Raw genomic sequence first — 18,608 nt, forward strand, 5'->3', positions numbered from 1 at the left:
TATTATATATGTATATATATATATATATATATATATATATATATATGTTTATTATTTATAAACAATTATTTAACTCCACCAGATAGTTAAAATAAAAAGTAAGAATCCATCATGTTTTTACATCCACGAAGGTCCTCCTTTCTGACTGTGATAAATGTAAGAATTTTTAAATGTGACGCTAGTACATACATACTTAAGTTTTTAAAAATATTTATCTGAATTTTAACTATGATATAGTAGAAGCGCTATAGATAGGTGAGAGTATTCTTACCTTTTATTTGAATTGTATCTGTTGGAGTTAAATATTTGGTTTTACTATAATTTATTTGAAACAGTGGAATATCATGTTTGAAAAAATGATATATATATATATATATGTATATTGCAATGCTTAATTAATGAAGTGTAAATTTTGAAAGTAAATAAAGGAAGTGATTATTAATAATTGGTTATCCGGCATTACTTAATGTATACAGTTTATACAATCAATGTATTGCTCCGTGGTGAAATTGTTGTACAATATATATATATATATACATTTATAAATAAGAAGGATTAGAATACGTAGGTCATTATATAGGTTCATATACCCTTATAGATATATCTAGATTAGATATAATATACATAAATTCTGTATCAATTCATTATATAGATCACATTAGGAATGATAGAGAAGCTGCTCTATGAATTAAAAAATAGATAAGCTCCAGCATTTGTTTGGACGGACCAAGTGAAACTGTACATAAACCTTGATCAGAGTAGTATTACAAAATAAATAGCTATTGAATAAAAAATGAGTTAATTATATTCCATTTTAATATTCAGAAGTATATGAAATAGGAATGAGAATATATGAAGAAAAATAAATAAATAAAATCGATTCAGAATAAAATAACGATTCTGAAAGCGTTAATTGCTAAATATTTTAGTTCATATTTAATTAACTATTGGTTAAACATTTTTATATAAATTCAGGTTGATGTAATTAGTATTATTTAAAAATTCATTTGAAAAGAAATACTGTTTCAATAAAAGGAAATATTTTAATTTAACTTTAAATTAATTGGTCTGAAGATCTTGAGATGGTCAGGCAGTTTATTGAAATAGAAATAGAAACGTAATAAAGTCCAAATCTTTTAAATGACTTAAAAAAGTAAAGGTTCTGAAATTTGTTTGATTTTTTTTTTTTAGCTAGGTTCAAACCTTAAGGTGGTCTCTTTGTAAGTTTCTTATAAATCAGTTGAAAGTTAAATTTTATAAATGAAAAGATTAGATTGTCTACAAAAAGATTTTACAAAAAAATTAAATTTTCTACTATGTAGACATATTGTCCACATTTTATTTAAATATATTTTTAATTTCTTTTGTCGTAATCATTGGCTGGCTAATACTGATTGTTTAATGCAGGGGTTTCCCATCTTTTTGTACCCTAGAGCACATTTTAAAATGCCAGCAAGGTGCGGCGAGCACTATCTACTTTTTCAAAACAAACTTATGTTTGGATATATTTAAAAGTACTTATACACAAAAACTATTTATTTTTATTTATAGCTTTAACTGTTAAATACACAAAATTATTGTTTAAATTCTTGTGTTAAATGAATACTTACAAAATTTACATTATATAAAAAATATTATCAGTCTCCAAGTCAGTGTGATCTCTAGCATTACATTTCATTGGCTATAGCCAGTGCCTCATAATTAGGATAGTATGATGATATATATTCTGTTGATAAACAATCATCAAGATGCTCATCAGTGAGTTGAGATTTAGTTTTTGATTTTATGATATTCACGGTCAAAAACAATGATTTTCAATGGAATGTAGAACTGAAAAATTTATCTTAAATATGGTCTTTTTAAGAATGGGAACCTTTCTCCGTCCTCTAAATTCAAAAGTGAAGTAATTTGATATATGGGAATTTAGTATAATATTCTGAAGATCCAAAATTTCTACCTCCAGTTCTTCAGCCCTTACTTGAAAAAGTTCTGCAATATATGCTGGCATTTCTAATATATTTACTGAACAAGTAAATTGGATTGGTAAAAAAAAAAATATTGATGACAAGTAATGACAAACAAATGATGTTGTTCATAAATACATGATAACAAGTTAAATTCACTAACCCATACAATTTTCATCAAACTTGGAAAATGCATGAGAAATCCAATTTGCTGCTGTGATAACCATAGTTTTTGCTTCAAATGAGTTTACAGAGTCTATCATTTTAGCAACACGTTTGTCTTTCCATGCAGCTACAAATTTAAAAATTCAATTTTTCCATATGTATGTGAGAAAGCCCAAATCTATCAGCCTGTAAGAATCAAATAGTTAATCAAAATTTTCCTTTTTAGCATTAACATATTTGTTTATCTCTTCAATCAAGCTTAGAAATCATAAAATTCAGCAATAACAGCAGTCTGAGCAGTCAGCCCAGTAATTCAGACTGAGCAGTCAGCCTAGCTGTTTTTGATATCCCTCTCATATCAACTTCCTTTATCTCTCAGTACTTCATCTTCATCTCTCCTTCCTATCTCAAACCTCTCCTAGGTCTTTACATCAAATGTAAGGTTTTATTTAAGTACTGTAAGATAGTAGGAGGCTATCTGTACAGCTGCAATCAGATTGCCTTTTGATTCCGTACTATTGTTATTATTTATGATCTTTCTCAGAATCTCAGCACTTTCTTTGTTCATGCCACTGTATAAATCATTGAAGATAATTAGTTAACAGGATTAGAAAGTTCTATATTTGGAGTTTAGAAAATCAATCAATGGATGCATTGTAATTATTTAACTTTAGATATGAATATAGTTGTAAGGTGCTTTTCAGGCTTGTCCCATTGACAATTGTATAGATAACATTCCGATTAACAATAATAATAATAATAACAGAATATTTGTTGCTCATAATGTGAATTTTTTTATTATCTAAGTTGGTTGCATTTTATCTGCTGTTTTCTTATTTCAGAATGTTAAAAATTCAAATCTTTCTTCGATAAAGTGAAGTTTTTAACTTGACTGTACAATTTTATAATTTACCCAGTACAAATGCTGCGCTTACTTATACTGAAAGAGAAATAATAATAATACTAAAAGGGAAATTCAATTTTTTTTTTAGAAACAACTCTGGTCGGAACTAACTCTGCTGTAGAAAATATGAGGGTTACACCAATTACTGCTGATGAAGAGTATCGTAAAAACCCTGAGTTGAAAAAAGAAGATATTGCTGAGTTAAGACAATGGATGAAAACTCAACCACACTTGCCTCAAAATGTAACAGGTAAACATTAATTTAATTATATTTATATTATTATACTACACTATTTATATTACATTATTTATACTATTTGAATAAATAATTTCTTTTACCATAAAATAATTATTCGTTATACAAATCACAACAGGAACGGTAGGTAGTTACTGACTCTTAATTAGATTTAAATGAGTATCTTAAGTGCAATATTTCATAGATGTTCAATTAGTGGTAGAGTATCTCGAAATTCATATTAATTTGTTATAAAAAATAAAAGTTTCTTCGTGAAGTAGAATAATATTGTTGAGATGCGAGAATCGTCTACAATTGTGGCTGATTGATACTTTTTTCAATCCTTTTTTAACCACACTAGGTTAACCGGTAACTGCCTAAAAGACATTGCCTCGTTTGGGCTAATTGATACTTACCCGACTTTTTTTTAACTTCTTTCATCAAGAAGATGAGAGTACAATTCAGATGGATTACTTGCAAGTAAGTTAGCAGAAGAATCAATACATCCCAAATTCTTACTGGTCTTAATTGGATTCAGATCAGATTGGATTAGAAAACTAATTTTCTAAATTGTTATTAAATAATATGCATTTAAATGTTCTAAACTATGCATTTTATCTCCAGTGGGATTTTGACTGAATGGTTTAAAGTTCAGTCTCATCCTTTAATGTAAAATACGTATTAACACAGGTGATGAAGTTATTCCTTAGAACCTTGAACCTGTTCTTGGATGGGTCTTTAACTTCTGGAGGATAACTAAATTCTGTTGCATGTATAATAAATAAATGGTTCTATCCTTGAGGGATGTGGTAGGATGGGTACCTGCAGGTTGGAGAGGTTTTGAGCTTCCCTGGAGGGATTTGCCTCATTCTATGGATGTTCCTTCAAGAATGCATCATCACCTTTTTCCATTACTCATGTTCACTTCTTCCTAATTTTCAGTTCTATAGTGGACCTAGTTATCTACTAGGTCCACTTTAAGGATGCTAGACCTGTACAGCTTATGCCTCTTCATGTGATTTTGTGGGAGACTAGCTTTGGACCAACCTAGGGATTCAGTTTTCTGACTGGTTCATTGAGCCTAATTGCTTAAATGCCCACTGGTTAAAGCTGGGCCTCTTAATCTCTTCTGAAATTAAAATGCAAATACAAAATTATGTGATGAAATCATCAAGGAAAAGTTTACTCTTTAAGATGCTCCACACATAAATCTACATGACTTATTCATCTTTATTCTGTCACATATTAAGTGTTCTTGTCTACTTCTGACTCTTGTTTATTACTGACTTTAATCAGTAGGATTCAGGATTCAAATACCAGCTATAAAACTGGTCAGCCTGATGTAGGTGTACCAATAGCCTATTGTGAGTCAGTAAAATGTTAATAAATTGGCTTTATCATTAGGATTTACTTTCAAGTAATTAAAAAATAAATATTAATATCACAGAAATATTTTTTGTACATTTCCTTGTAATCCAGAAATCAAGTGGAGATTCCAAAAATAAAAAGGAGTTAGCTGTTTGAATTCCAAGAAACTCTCAAAGAATACAGCAGAGTATTAACAAAAATATAGATTTTTTAGGGTTTAATTGGTTTGAATGAACTTTTGTAACAGCTATCTACAAGCTTCTGGTTCAAATCCAGTTAAAACATTGTTTTTTTTTGTTTTTTTTTTTTACTGGATTTAGAAGCTGAGTAGACTATTTTAAGGTTAAACTTTTGTAGGCTATTGTTGCATCAGTCAACATTTGGGTAGACAGAACCAACTATTGAACCATAGGCTGTTGTGTTGTTAAAAAAATAGTATGACTGAAAAATCAATGTCCGGATTCAATTAGAAATTACAAATAAATATATTGTTAATGGAATATTTAGTCAGTAGAATTCAAATACCAGCTATAAGACTGGTCAACCTGATGCCGGTACAAGACAATTATCAAATTGTAAATGTACCAATAGCCTGTTATGAGACAGTAAAATATCAAATATAAAAAAAATCAATGATTCAAAATTATTTTAACTGAAAGTATCAATACCATCTTTGTACTAAGTTATTCATAATTCAATTTGTTGATTTAAAATATGTGAGCCTAGTAAATCAACTATATCAAACAGAATGGACATATTAAGTAATAAGGGCATATTAGGTAATAAGTTATTAAAAACAAATCCACTTGATACAGAAGACAGTTGGATGTTATCGTTCGGCTAGTATAGGCTTACAACTCAAAGTTGTGTTAATTGTTTGTTATGTTTGTTTGTTAATTGTTGTGTTATTGATCAGTAACCACACAGATCAATATCCTGTTGGAGACAGTTATTATTCAGCAGTTCCCAAATTTAGCTCCTGCACAGGTTTGGTTCCAGTTTGTTACAAATTGTTATAATTACATCATTTTTTAAAAATGAATTAGTTATATTTCATCTTTATTTAGTTTTTAATTAAGAATTAACTGTAAAATATAATAAATTAATAAAATACTTTGTGTTAGCTGCTTTGTGTTTAAAATGGACATCCTGAGTTGGGATGAGTCAAGCTGTTAACTACAGTTAACAGCTTTGAGTTTGATAAACCAAGACTGCTTCAGATATAGACAATTCTTGTATCATTATAGTTTTGATTAGAAAATAACTGTTATATTATTTTTGGTTGATATAAATCGGCTTAATTTTTTTATACTTCATAATTTTTTTTTTGTCAACTTTATGTCAGTTTGTCATGGGTTTTTGTAAATAAATCAAAATGTAAAAGTGATAATTTTTTTTTTTTGCTTACAGATGAACAGTTGATATTATTTTATCATAGCTGTTATTATGATATGGAAGCAACTAAATCTTGTGTTGAGATTTATTATACTACTCGAACAAATACTCCAGAATTTTTCAGCAACAGAAATTTAGATTTACCTGAAACACAACAGGCTCTGAAAGCATTGTAAGATATTTCATACATTTTAAATACACTGCATTATGAAAATATAATATGTATTGGCTTTGGCAAATCACATACTCGTGCGTGCACGCTCACACATACACACATAGTTTTAATATAAATTTAATAGTATTAATTATTTTTCAGTAAATTGAAGTTATGAATAGTCAGCCAATAGATTTTTGCAAATTGCAGAACAACAGCTTTATGAAACCCACTTTAAAAAATTAATTTAATTTCTATTTAAAAAATATTATTGTAAACTTGTCAAAATTGTTGAACAAATTTTATAGAATAACAACTAAAATGTAGAAACATAGTTAAAATTTATGTTGGATATTTTTACTCCAGTCGCTTCATTAAGGTTACAATACATTTTTTTTTGTATCTGTATTTTCATAAATAATTGAAACTATAATTTTAATTTTTTTTTTGAAAACTCAAATAATTCTTTAACATAACACTTTGTTAATAAAATGTATTATTATGTAAAATATAAACACAAAAAAACAATAATTTCATAATTTAAACTCACCATATCAATTTCCAAGCTGGCCTTCATGGCATGAGCAGTAGCATCTCAGCCTTTCACCCAGAGGTCCTGGGTTTGAATCCTGGTCAGGCATGGCATTTTTCATTCGCTACAAATTTCCATTTAGGCTAAATGATCATAGCAGTTGATGCCTGTACATCTCATTAAATAAATTAATTTCCAATAATCAATTTTCACGATATCCCACATCTTCAGTTGCCTCTGAATTCTATAATTACATTAAAACATATTCATTTTATAATTTGTCAGTTTGTTGAAATTATTTTCTATTTTAAAAATTCTGAAATTTATTATGACTGTATAATACAAATTCCATTTTGGAATGATGTAATACTATACATAAAAGGGTGTTATATTCTCCTTTGTTCTATTATGATTATTGCCAACAGCATAACAGAACATATTTGCTATTTTGGCATTGCCAACATAGCAAATAACAGAAAAATACATTTTTTAGATATTGAAATCAAAATAAATGTAAATATGTAATAGAGATATAAGTTTATAGAAAACTAGCAACAAATAGTATTATTATATATTTAAATTTGAACCACTCTTCATCACTAACAATTAATACATATCAAAACATACATAATATTTAGATGTATCCATTTTACAAAAAACGATAAAAATAAACTCAAAAAAGAAACAGATGAAGTAAAACAAATAGCAATATTTAATGGTTTTGATGATGAAATTATACAAGAAATTTATAAAAAACCCCATGATAATTATACTAAAACACAATAGCAGAAAGATTACATAAAGAATAATAACAACTTATATCTAAAATACAATTACACAAATAAAATAATAAAAAACGTCATTAATGTATATGATAAAAATATATATAAAAAGGTATATAAACTAAATAATCACAATATAAATTATAAAAAAATAACAGTAATAAGAATAACAGAGAGGTGTATACAAAATTAAATTTAACAAATGTAATAATATTTATATTTGTAAAAAAAAGATCATTTAAAAAAAATTTATAGAACATTACACAGCATACAAAAACAAAAGACGAGGTGTACTATTGTAGCTGACCATTTGTTAGATTGCAAACATAGTATTACTGATTGTAAAAATAATTTAGATATTTCAGAAGTTTGTAATAACAATAAAAAAAAATAATATATTCGAGAAATATTACATTTATAAATATAAACAAAAATATTAAATGATGAACTACCAGAACATATTCAAATATGATGATTTAATTAAATAAATATAATTAATTAATTAAAATAAATATTTTATGTAAAAATATAACATAATAAAAATACAATCTAACAGTTGGCAATAGTGATAATAGAACAAAGGAAAATACTATGTTTAAAAATATTACATCATTCCATTACTGGATAACAGAATTTGCATACACATGCATAATAAATTTCAAACTTTTTAAAACAGAAAACACTTTATAACAAATTATAAAATGAAAATGTTTTAATATAATAATAGAATTCAGTACCAACTGAAGATGAGGGACCCTGTGAAAATCGATTATTGGAAATTAATATGATAAGTTTAACTTATCCAACTACCTCCAATTACTGTGTTTATATTTCATATAATATTATACGGTGATTTATATTTCATATAATATTAAATTTTAATATTGTATGTATATATATATGTGTGTGTTTGTGTTAATTTGATTGAAAGAAAAGAAAATTCCAAGGATTGAATTTCAGTGGCAAAAAGAAAAAAATTCAACTTTAATGATTGAAGGATAATGTCAGAGGAGGAGGAAAAGCTACCAGATGTGACCTACACAACTGAGTTTTATGGAACATTTTGGAAAAGATTAGCCATGAAAAAAATATTTTAAAGTTCATTGTTTAAAAATTAAAATCTTTCATTTTCAGCCGTTAAGAAAATTTCAATTTTTCTGTTTTTATTTCTCAATCTGACTCTCACTAAATAAATAAAATTCAGTGATTTATAGCTCATCTGTGCATCCTGTTTTAAGGATATGTGCCCATTAATCATATCTTCACACATACATGCTTTCTTTTAATATGTGTATGTACATTTCTTCTAAAAAATAATAATGTTATTATTTTTTAACATATAATACATGTCCTTGGAATGACCTTACAAAGCTTACCACACTTTTTTCTTCATAATATTATTTTAAACTAATGACACATATCCAAAATCGGTCCACAATACCATTTAAACTACTCTCTAACAATTTCCAACATTGAATGACAAGGAAATAAAATGCTTAGTTTTTATCTTGTAAAATTAATTTCTTTTCTCACATTTTAAAAAATTGTCATAATATTCATGAAATGTGTGTTGCAATTATATTTATTTAAAATTTTTCAAAAACTGTTATAATTTATTTATATATTGAATAATATTTGAATATGTCACAATATATGTTGTTATCCTTAAATTTTAAAGATAGATCTACATACAGACTAGTTAGGTTTACATATGTTAAGTGCTATAAAGAAATGATTATAGCAACCCCGGAAGCGAGTTACAAATCATGATCAAAAATCACATAATCATATTTAAGAATGACAGCCATCTGTGACAGTCTTACTAAATAAAATGAGGGATGAAGTGATTTCCTGTTGCTTTCTTCATCAAGTTAAAAATGCAGCTGCATATCAACAAATCCCAAACACTCCAAAATCTAGGTGATATTTAATCCTACATGTGATACCTTTATTATGTTCATCACAGGAGTTGGCTGTAATACTTAGATATTGACTGGTATCTCTTTTAACTCAAGTGCTTTGCACACATTACAGCCATGAGAAAGACCAGGAAAGAAAATTTAGTGCAACTTATGATCAAAATGTAAACAAAAATAAATTTGCATGTACTTTAAAACAGATAATCTTATTCATTACATGACAAAACTAACTGTTTGATGAAATTGTCTGGTTCTAAAGTCTGCTTAAAGAATGGTACAGTTGCTTTTACTGAATAATTATGATTACTTATGTTTTAGATATTACACGCCACACATAACCAAATAATTCCAATATTAATTACACTTATTTTTATATTTAATAAATAACATTGCAAAAGTTAAAACCTGATGAATCATGTAAAGTAAATTTAATGGTATATCAACATTTTGCCATCTTGTTACTATTTTTTATTTAGTTTAAAAAAAATGTTTAAACCTAGTTTTTAGAATTGTGAAAATAAGGTTCCAGAAAAGATTTTTGAACTATGATGCAGTTCCTTCCACAGTGGTGTGCAGTGGCACTGTTAATGATTCTTGTTTTAAAGAGATGAGGAACTTGTTCTAAACAAGTTTCTCATACAGAAACACTCCTGGGATCAGTAATAATTTTTTATTATAATTAAATCTAATATTTGACTTTATACTTTTCAGATATTATGGCTGCATACCAGTTAAGGATCCCAATAGTTATCAAATAATATTTCATAAGTTACAATCATCTGATGCTAAACAAGTGTCCATACAGAATACTTGATCAATGTTTTGTTTATTAGTTTTATCTAATATACATTTAATGCCCAGAAATTTTAATTTATTCACAACGCCTAATTTATGAAACTTCATTGTCTTTTCAAAATTTATGTTTAAATTCTAATGTTTTAATGCAAATATTTTATGAATTATAATCCATTTAATAATACTATTATTCTGATTTTAATAAAAAATTCACTTGGAATTTTGTTTTGGGTTAGATAAGTAAATAAGTATACTCATACCCTAAACTTCTTAGTGCAGATATATTTTTTCTCTCTATATCAAATAAGAATCATATTTGAGAAAATCGTAAAAGTTAGAAAGTCGTTTTTCAGAAATCCTTTTTAATCAAATGAAATCAGCAGAAATGTCATAATATTTTTCCTACAAGCAAAAGCTAGTGAAGGATTAACAGATTGCTATCTTATCTGAAATATTACAAACAAAAAAATTTAGAATTTTTCTAATCAAGATTATTATATTTCATAAATAATTACTCGTATAAAAATTAGTAATTTAACTTTTTGATCAGTAATAATTTTTTATTATAATTAAATCTAATATTTGACTTTATACTTTTTAGATATTATGGGTGCATACCAGTTAAGGATCCCAATGGTTATCAAATAATATTTCATAAGTTACAATCATCTGATGCTAGTAAATATGTATTCAATGATGGTGTAAAACTTTTATCCATGGCTATTGATGCATGTCTTCATGTTGAAGGCACTGTACCTGGTTATGTGTTTTTGTTTGATATGAAAGGTGTTAAGTTAGCACATCTTACAAAACTTAGTGTTTCATCACTTAAAAAATTCTTTTTATATTTACAAGTAAGTTACTCTTATATTATATTTTTATTTAGTTTTGATGACTGTTATGGATAAAATATATTTTTCATTTAAAAAAATAAAATATGTTCAACACAAATGAAATTGGAGGATAATCAAGCTTAAGCTGAAGAAAATTCTTATGAGATTGTTATCCTGTTATAGATTTATAAGTTATCTGTAATTTCTACAAATACAATTACGAACTCGGAATTAATAAAAATGTTCTCTAAACCTTAGTCAGTATGGAACTCATCCATGAATGATAATGGTGAAGAAAGGTGAGGTTTAAATCTTTTCCAGACTAAGGTAAGATCATAATTATTATAATGATGGTATTTATTTTGTTAATATTTAAATATAAAATATTATAATTTCTTGGTAAAAACTAGTTCAAAAAATGAAAATATTTACATAAAATCCCTCTGTTCACACCAGAAAGAAATTTGATATAGATTTCAGGAAAGATAAAATTTGGTGAACGAATCTAATAAATAGATATAGAGACGGGAGAAAACCCACAGATTTTTCATAAGGAACAAAAAAAACTGATTTTCTCACAATTTTTGTAAAATAAAGTAAAACTTATATTTGCTTTCCTGGCATTCTAATTTTTATTAATTTTCACTTCCTAATTTTTACTTTCCTTGCATCATAGCTCTAGTGCTGTGCTGCAAGAAGGAAAATATCGTAATCAGTCAAAAAATGGGGTATGTTTTTTTTACATTTCTCATTATCTCATGGCTCAGGGATCCCAAAAAAAACAAAAAGTAGAATGTAATGTTTGTACATGTTGGCATGTTTGAAACTTAATAACTTTTGACTGGAACCAATTTTGATGAAATCTTGTACAGAGACTCATGCATATGGGGCAATTAGATGGTAACATTTTGGTGTCAATATCTCCAGGGGGTGGGTTATATAGTTTTTAAGGTTAATTTTTTCAAAACTTTGCAAGCATAACCCCTCTTTAAGTACAGTATATGCGTGCATGCTTATCTTGCCATTTAAAAAAATTATCTCAAAACTCTCCCTTCCCCAAAAATTAAAAAAAGCTATCTTTTTATTTAGTGCATATTTTTTTAAACAAAATTTTTTTTAAGTCTTTCTAGGAATAGTAGTGGTAGTACTAGTGATTCAAAAGAATACTTTGGGGTCAGTATTGTGAGTAGGGGAGCGAATCAATATTTAAAAATATTGATTTTTAAAACGTTTTTGGTTTATTTTCATGTATCATTATTTTTCCACTTATAAGAATAAATAACCTATGTCAGGAAAGTATTAAAACTTTACTGTTGCTTTTTTCATATTGATTTTGGGTTCATTACTTCTTCTTGTATTTAATTATAAGTAAAACAAAATTTTACAGGTTTTAATAATAACGTGTAGATACTGATAATAATAATGATTCAGTCAATGAGTAGGTGGTACTGATTGACTGAATCATTATTATTGTATATGATCATCTGTTACAACTAGTGTTCTGTTATTCTTCAGCAGCTGGGTTTAATTTTAAGTACAGTATAATTAATTTGATGTAGATTTAAAACCTACAATACCTGTATATTTTGGTCATTAAAGTTCGGTTAACTTGTCAAAGATCATTAAAAAACTAGGAATAACAGAGTTCACATTCAGTGTTTTAAATTTTTATTTATTTTTTATTTTTATTAAACCAGATATTGTAGGTCACATTACAATGATATGGGAGGATTGATTTAAAGTTTTCTCAATCTATTATACTGTTGGTGATGAACATGTCCTGGATATTGATTTGTAGTTGAGAGTGCCAGAGTGTGAATAGCTGTAAATTTTGTTTATAAAAAAATTTGGCATAAGAAATAACACACTTCATTTAAAGTAAAAGAAAAGTTTGCTAAGAAGATTGTTATAAAAAAGACTTCATACATTTTTTGTTAATTTTTTTTTTGTAAAATGCATCATACAGTGTTAAAAAGTGCTAAAAACAGTTTAACTCAATAAAAAGGTAGAAGACTTTATGTAAATATTCTAAGTTAACCTCTAGACAAAATTTCATTTTGCATTCAGATAACTTCATTCTTCAAGTTTTGGTAAAAGTGTAAGTTTTGGGTGATGGCTGTACAAATATATAAATAGCTCCAATTGAGATTAAAATAAACAAAGTTTTGTTCTGGTTTCATATAAAATACATATATTTATTACCAAGCAGATACGAGCATACAAATGATTTTTATTTTGAATTTGTATTTTGTAGTATTTGTGTAAATAATATATATAAGCGTAAAGATTTTTTTTTTTGAAAAAGAAAAAAGTAATAAAAATTATTCAGTCTTTTCACTGAAACATTTTTAAATAAAATATTATCTTAAAGACGTTCTTTAACTAAAATTATTGTGAAATTCTGGAACAAATGCTCCTAATAGTATTTATAATAAGACATTTTGAAAATAAAATATTTAGTACAATAAAAAATTAATAAAAATAAACATAATTGTTTAATTTAATTATTTCTAGTTAGGTTATTATATAGTTACTGTTAAATTTATACTGGCATAAATGATTCATCTTTTTGAGTGTATATATTTAACAGCTGTGTTATTAATAGGGCTGGTTATAAACCATAAAATACAATTAGGTTACTACATCATTTTAATATTTAACCTTATTCAACTTTTACAAAGAACAATTTTTTATATAACAAAAAAAGTGTATTAGTGACATTGACTCTGAAAATTTTAAGTTCACAATAATTTAATTTTGAACAAAAATTCAGTCTATTAATTCTAATGATAAAAAAATAAATATAATTTACATAAAATATTTTCAAAAAGACTAACAATAAAGAAATATTTACTCTCCTTGAGATTAATATAATTTTAAATTATTTGCTTGAAAAAAAAAAATTGATTTGTGTTTTTATTAATAATTAATTATATCAATTTTCTATTTAAAAAATTTGTTTTATACTTTATTAATTAAATAAATATTGCTTTATTATTAGAAGTAAAAAACTGAAGAGTGTTATACACTGATGGTTTTTTGGAACTAAATTCTCTCCAGAAAATTGTAGCAAACAAGGAGAATAGTGTTACTTAATAAATTTTTTTTTTTAATCAAAATTAGTTTTTTTTTAATGTGCCAGATATGGTCATATAACTACTAAGAAAAAAAAAATGATTTTACCTATAATGTAAAGATCACATAAGATCATAAAGAAGACATAATTTATAACATAGGATCATACAAATGGAATATCAAACATGGAATATCAATCAACCCACTAAAAAAATAGGTTTATTAGTTTATTATCTTTTTTTTATACCTGATGATGTGAAGTCTAAACATCCTTAAGTTGACCGCATATATATATATATATATATATATATATATTTTTAACCTGTTTTAACCTTGAGAAGGATTCAATTTAGGAAAAACATATTTTTATGACCAACAGTCAAGCTTATTATAAAAACCAGAAATATAGAATTGACATATAAAATAATTAAATTTTTCAATTAAAAGTGTACAGAATAAATGACATTGTGAAAAAAGTATAAGTGTTAGGTATGACTAAACCACAGAAAATTCTTGTCGCACTGAAAAAGCAACAAAATTGTATCTTATTAGCACTTCTGGATTGTTACTATAATACTGCTATAAAAATATACAGAAAGGTAAAAAGATCAAAACTGGTATTTTATTGTGAAGAATTTAATGTTAACCAAGTCCAAAATAGTATATGACCTCTTGCATGTTAACAGAATTGTTACAAGACTGATTAATTTACAAGGCTGGATTAGATCAACTACTGAATTGTATTTACCTCTATACCTTACTGAGTAGAGGCAGTATAATTTTTTTTTACATTATCAATAAGTCAAAGTATAAAGAACAAAATGAATAGTTTAATAATTTTATTTCATTTTTTCTTTATTTTTTTTAGGAAGGAATGCCAGTCCGACTGAAAGCAATTCATGTAATGAACACTCATTCACTGGTTGATAAAATTTTGTTATTGCTGAAACCATTCATGAAAAAGGAACTAATTAAAATGGTGTGTATTAATTGTGTAACTATGAAATATAATGATGTTATGGGCTTATTTAGTTTAAATGTTTACAATTCCCACATTTTTCAGTTCCTTAAAATCTTTCCAACTGTTCTATTTATTCATTTTTTATCTTATTTAGTTTTATTTTTAATTTTATCTTTTAAATTATATATATTGTAACTTAAAATATAAGCCTACAATGGTTAAAAAAGACTAATTAGGTGAAAAATAAAAACAGGTCCAATTGTACCCTGAAACAATTGATCATGTCATATCAGGTTTCCTGCAACAGGCAAAATTTGATTACCTACAAAGGCCAATAGAATTTCTGACTTTGTCCACTGGAATATTTGTAGTGAACTGAGTGGATCTCGCTAAACATAAGAAAAACGGTACCAGCACAAACCACAGCGTGTGGTCTCAAACAGTAAATAATTGATTAGTAGGATATGCCAGTCCACACCAACCAATAAATAAATGTGAATAGGCCTGACATTACAATCAAAGATCATGTTGGAAAAACAGCGCTGATAGTAGATGTTGCGGTACCAAATGATGTGAATATTATGCAAAAGAATGCAATGAAGAAACTGAAGTACCAAGATCTAAAGATTGAGGTTAGCAGGATAAGGAAGATGAATTAAATTATAGTACCAATAATAATTTGACAATTTCTTATGTGATTGATTTTTAATGCACTAATGATTTAGAGAAAGGAAATCTTATTGAGTGTCAGTAACAGTTGATTAGATTTCACTATTTAATAATATTTGATAACTTATTTATTGTCTTAAAATTATTTAATACACCTTTATCAATTAAATTTATTTTAACTTTTTTTTGTATTAATGTTTCAGATTCATTTTCATACAGGTATGGAAACAGTTTATGAAGCACTTTCAGTAAAATGTTTCCCTAAAGATTACAGTGGCGAACAACAAACAGTCGATGAACTTCATGGTAAGTTACCAGACTATTTTAATTTCCATTACTATGCTCTTCTATCATTTGTAGTACTACTATCCTAATCAACCTTTTTATTAACCCATGTAATTTCAGTTAATGAAATAAAAAACTACTGGGAACAATATTATTGACATTTTTTTGTTGTCAATGATGTCAGACTCCAGTATATGAAAGAATTAAATGATTCTCCCTATGTATAACATCTAACTAACCAAAAATAATCTTATAACTTTGACCTCCCTTTCAATCAACATGTCTCAAGACAAAAATTGTAATTTTTGCCTCACTTTCAAAAATTGTAATAAAAATTAAATTGATAGTTATTTCATTTTGATGTATAACAGTGATATGCTAACAAAGATAGCACAGTTTGTCCTGCATCTCTACAATTATAATCGAACAGGCATCTTGTCTTCATAAATAAACATGACAGATGGAAAAATATAAAAGTTAGAATTCAAGATCTAGCGTATCTATTTATAACACTTTGAAGAATAATGATTTAAAATTTTAAACAAATAAGGTTGTGGATTTTGGTAGTAATTATATCAGTCAAACAGCACCTTTGGAATAAGAACTCTAAAAATAAGTCCTTTGTTTTGGATTTCCCTAAAAGAAACTTGCTTCCTTTACAATAATATGAACATTTTTAAAAGTAACAAATACAAAATTTAACTAACTAAAATTTATTTATACTTTATGAGATTCTAATTAACAATTTATGAGACATTTATCCTCAAACTCAATTGTAAAAGTAGAAAACTGAATAGCAGTTGTATTTATGTTAAATTAATAATAAAGTACTATTTTTTAATACTTGTTTGTTAGAAAATCCCAAAAGTAGCAGATGGTACATTGTTCTTAATTACAAAATTTTATCTTTTATGAGAAAATATATTTTTGGGTTTGTAATACGTTGCTGTATAAAAATAATTTCATCTAATTTTATTCTTCATGTTTTTATAATATGCAATTTTTTTTTTACAGAAAATTTCATAAATTGGATGCAGAATTTAAAAAGTTATTTTCAAGATGAAGAAAAATTCAGAAATGATGAAAAGAAAAGGCTTGATAAGAAAAGAAAATCTATTAGTAATGAACCACCAATATCTTTGCAGAATTTATGTATTGATTAAATTGCCAAAAAAATCTACAACCATTTTCAAAAAAAATTGTTTTTTAATATAAAATGTACAGCTTAGTAACTATATTGATTATACTTGGAAACAAAAACTTATTAATATTTTTGTTAAACAATTGTACAGGTGACACAACCAATCTTGATGCTTGGTGCCTTGGCAGCCACAGCCACACTTTGAATCTTTCTTATCCTTTTAGCATAATATTTGTTTCATTATCTGACAGTGAATGGCCCTTGATAAAAAGTATTGTGATGTTGGTATTGGATGGCAGAACACATTTTTTTTAAATTTTTATCATGTCAGTATGTAGCTAATATTTTGAACATTATTATTACATTTTTAAAATTTAATTTTATATATATATCTGTTGCAATGGTATATATATATACACACACACACACACACACACACACACACACATATATATATATATATATATATATATACACATGCACATACACACAATATATATATATATTTATACATATATGTTAAGTGAAATTAATTGGCTCACTGAAAAATGTTTAAATAATATCCTACCATTTTCTGCGAAAAAATGTGTTTTATACTTACCAATATGTTTACCATTTTTCAAAACGGTAAACATGACAAAGGAAGCACTATGTGAAACTGGGAATTATACAATAGTATAATTTACACATAAAATGCTATCAATGCAAATCAAAATGTATTACTTTCAATAAGCGCTGGTGTTCCAATTTATTTTAAAAGATATTGAAAAGTTAATGTAAAATAATGATGAAATACACTAAATAATGGAATTGGAAATTACAGCAGAAACTAATTATTTTTATAAGTTATTTTCTATTAAAAAAAAAGTTGTTACTGTTTCGTTTTCTTAACACATTTCATTTTACATACATATAACATATTCATTTAACATGATTGTTATAGAAAATACTTTCTGAATTTCTTATATGTAATATTTCCAGATTTCTGCTGAAATCTTCTCCCCCCCCCCCTCTCTCTCTCTCTCTCTCTCTCTCTCTCTCTCTCTCTCTCTCTCTCTCTCTCTCTCTCTCTCTCTCTCTCTCTCTCTCTCTCTCTCTCTCTCTCTCTCTCTCTCTCTCTCTCTCTCTCTCTCTCTCTCTCTCTCTCTCTCTCTCTGTATGTGTGTGTGTGTGTGTGTGTGTGTGTGTGTGTGTGTGTGTGTGTGTGTGTGTGTGTGTGTGTGTGTGTGTGTGTGTGTGTGTGTGTGTGTGTGTGTGTGTGTGTGTGTGTGTGTGTGTGTGTGTGTGTGTGTGTGTGTGTGTGTGTGTGTGTGTGTGTGTGTGTGTGTGTGTGTGTGTGTGTGTGTGTGTGTGTGTGTGTGTGTGTGTGTGTGTGTGTGTGTGTGTGTGTGTGTGTGTGTGTGTGTACAAATGTAGAAACTAATGAAAAAC

General features: G+C 26.8%; 1 protein-coding gene across 1 annotated transcript in view; it reads left to right on the forward strand.

The window, feature by feature from the left end:
• Positions 1 to 17,653, forward strand: part of LOC142329969 (alpha-tocopherol transfer protein-like) — a 130,692-nt gene extending 113,039 nt beyond the window's left edge. The window contains exons 2-7 of the mRNA XM_075374954.1: positions 3,122 to 3,283; positions 6,047 to 6,203; positions 10,815 to 11,067; positions 14,990 to 15,100; positions 15,955 to 16,057; positions 17,051 to 17,653. Of these exons, the coding sequence (XP_075231069.1) occupies positions 3,122 to 3,283; positions 6,047 to 6,203; positions 10,815 to 11,067; positions 14,990 to 15,100; positions 15,955 to 16,057; positions 17,051 to 17,199 (935 nt within the window). The 3' untranslated portion in view covers positions 17,200 to 17,653. The remainder of the gene's footprint in view (positions 1 to 3,121; positions 3,284 to 6,046; positions 6,204 to 10,814; positions 11,068 to 14,989; positions 15,101 to 15,954; positions 16,058 to 17,050) is intronic.
• Positions 17,654 to 18,608: the final 955 nt, after the last annotated feature.

The sequence above is a fragment of the Lycorma delicatula genome, chromosome 9, assembly GCF_047948215.1.
Source record: "Lycorma delicatula isolate Av1 chromosome 9, ASM4794821v1, whole genome shotgun sequence".
Classification (NCBI taxonomy): domain Eukaryota; kingdom Metazoa; phylum Arthropoda; class Insecta; order Hemiptera; family Fulgoridae; genus Lycorma; species Lycorma delicatula.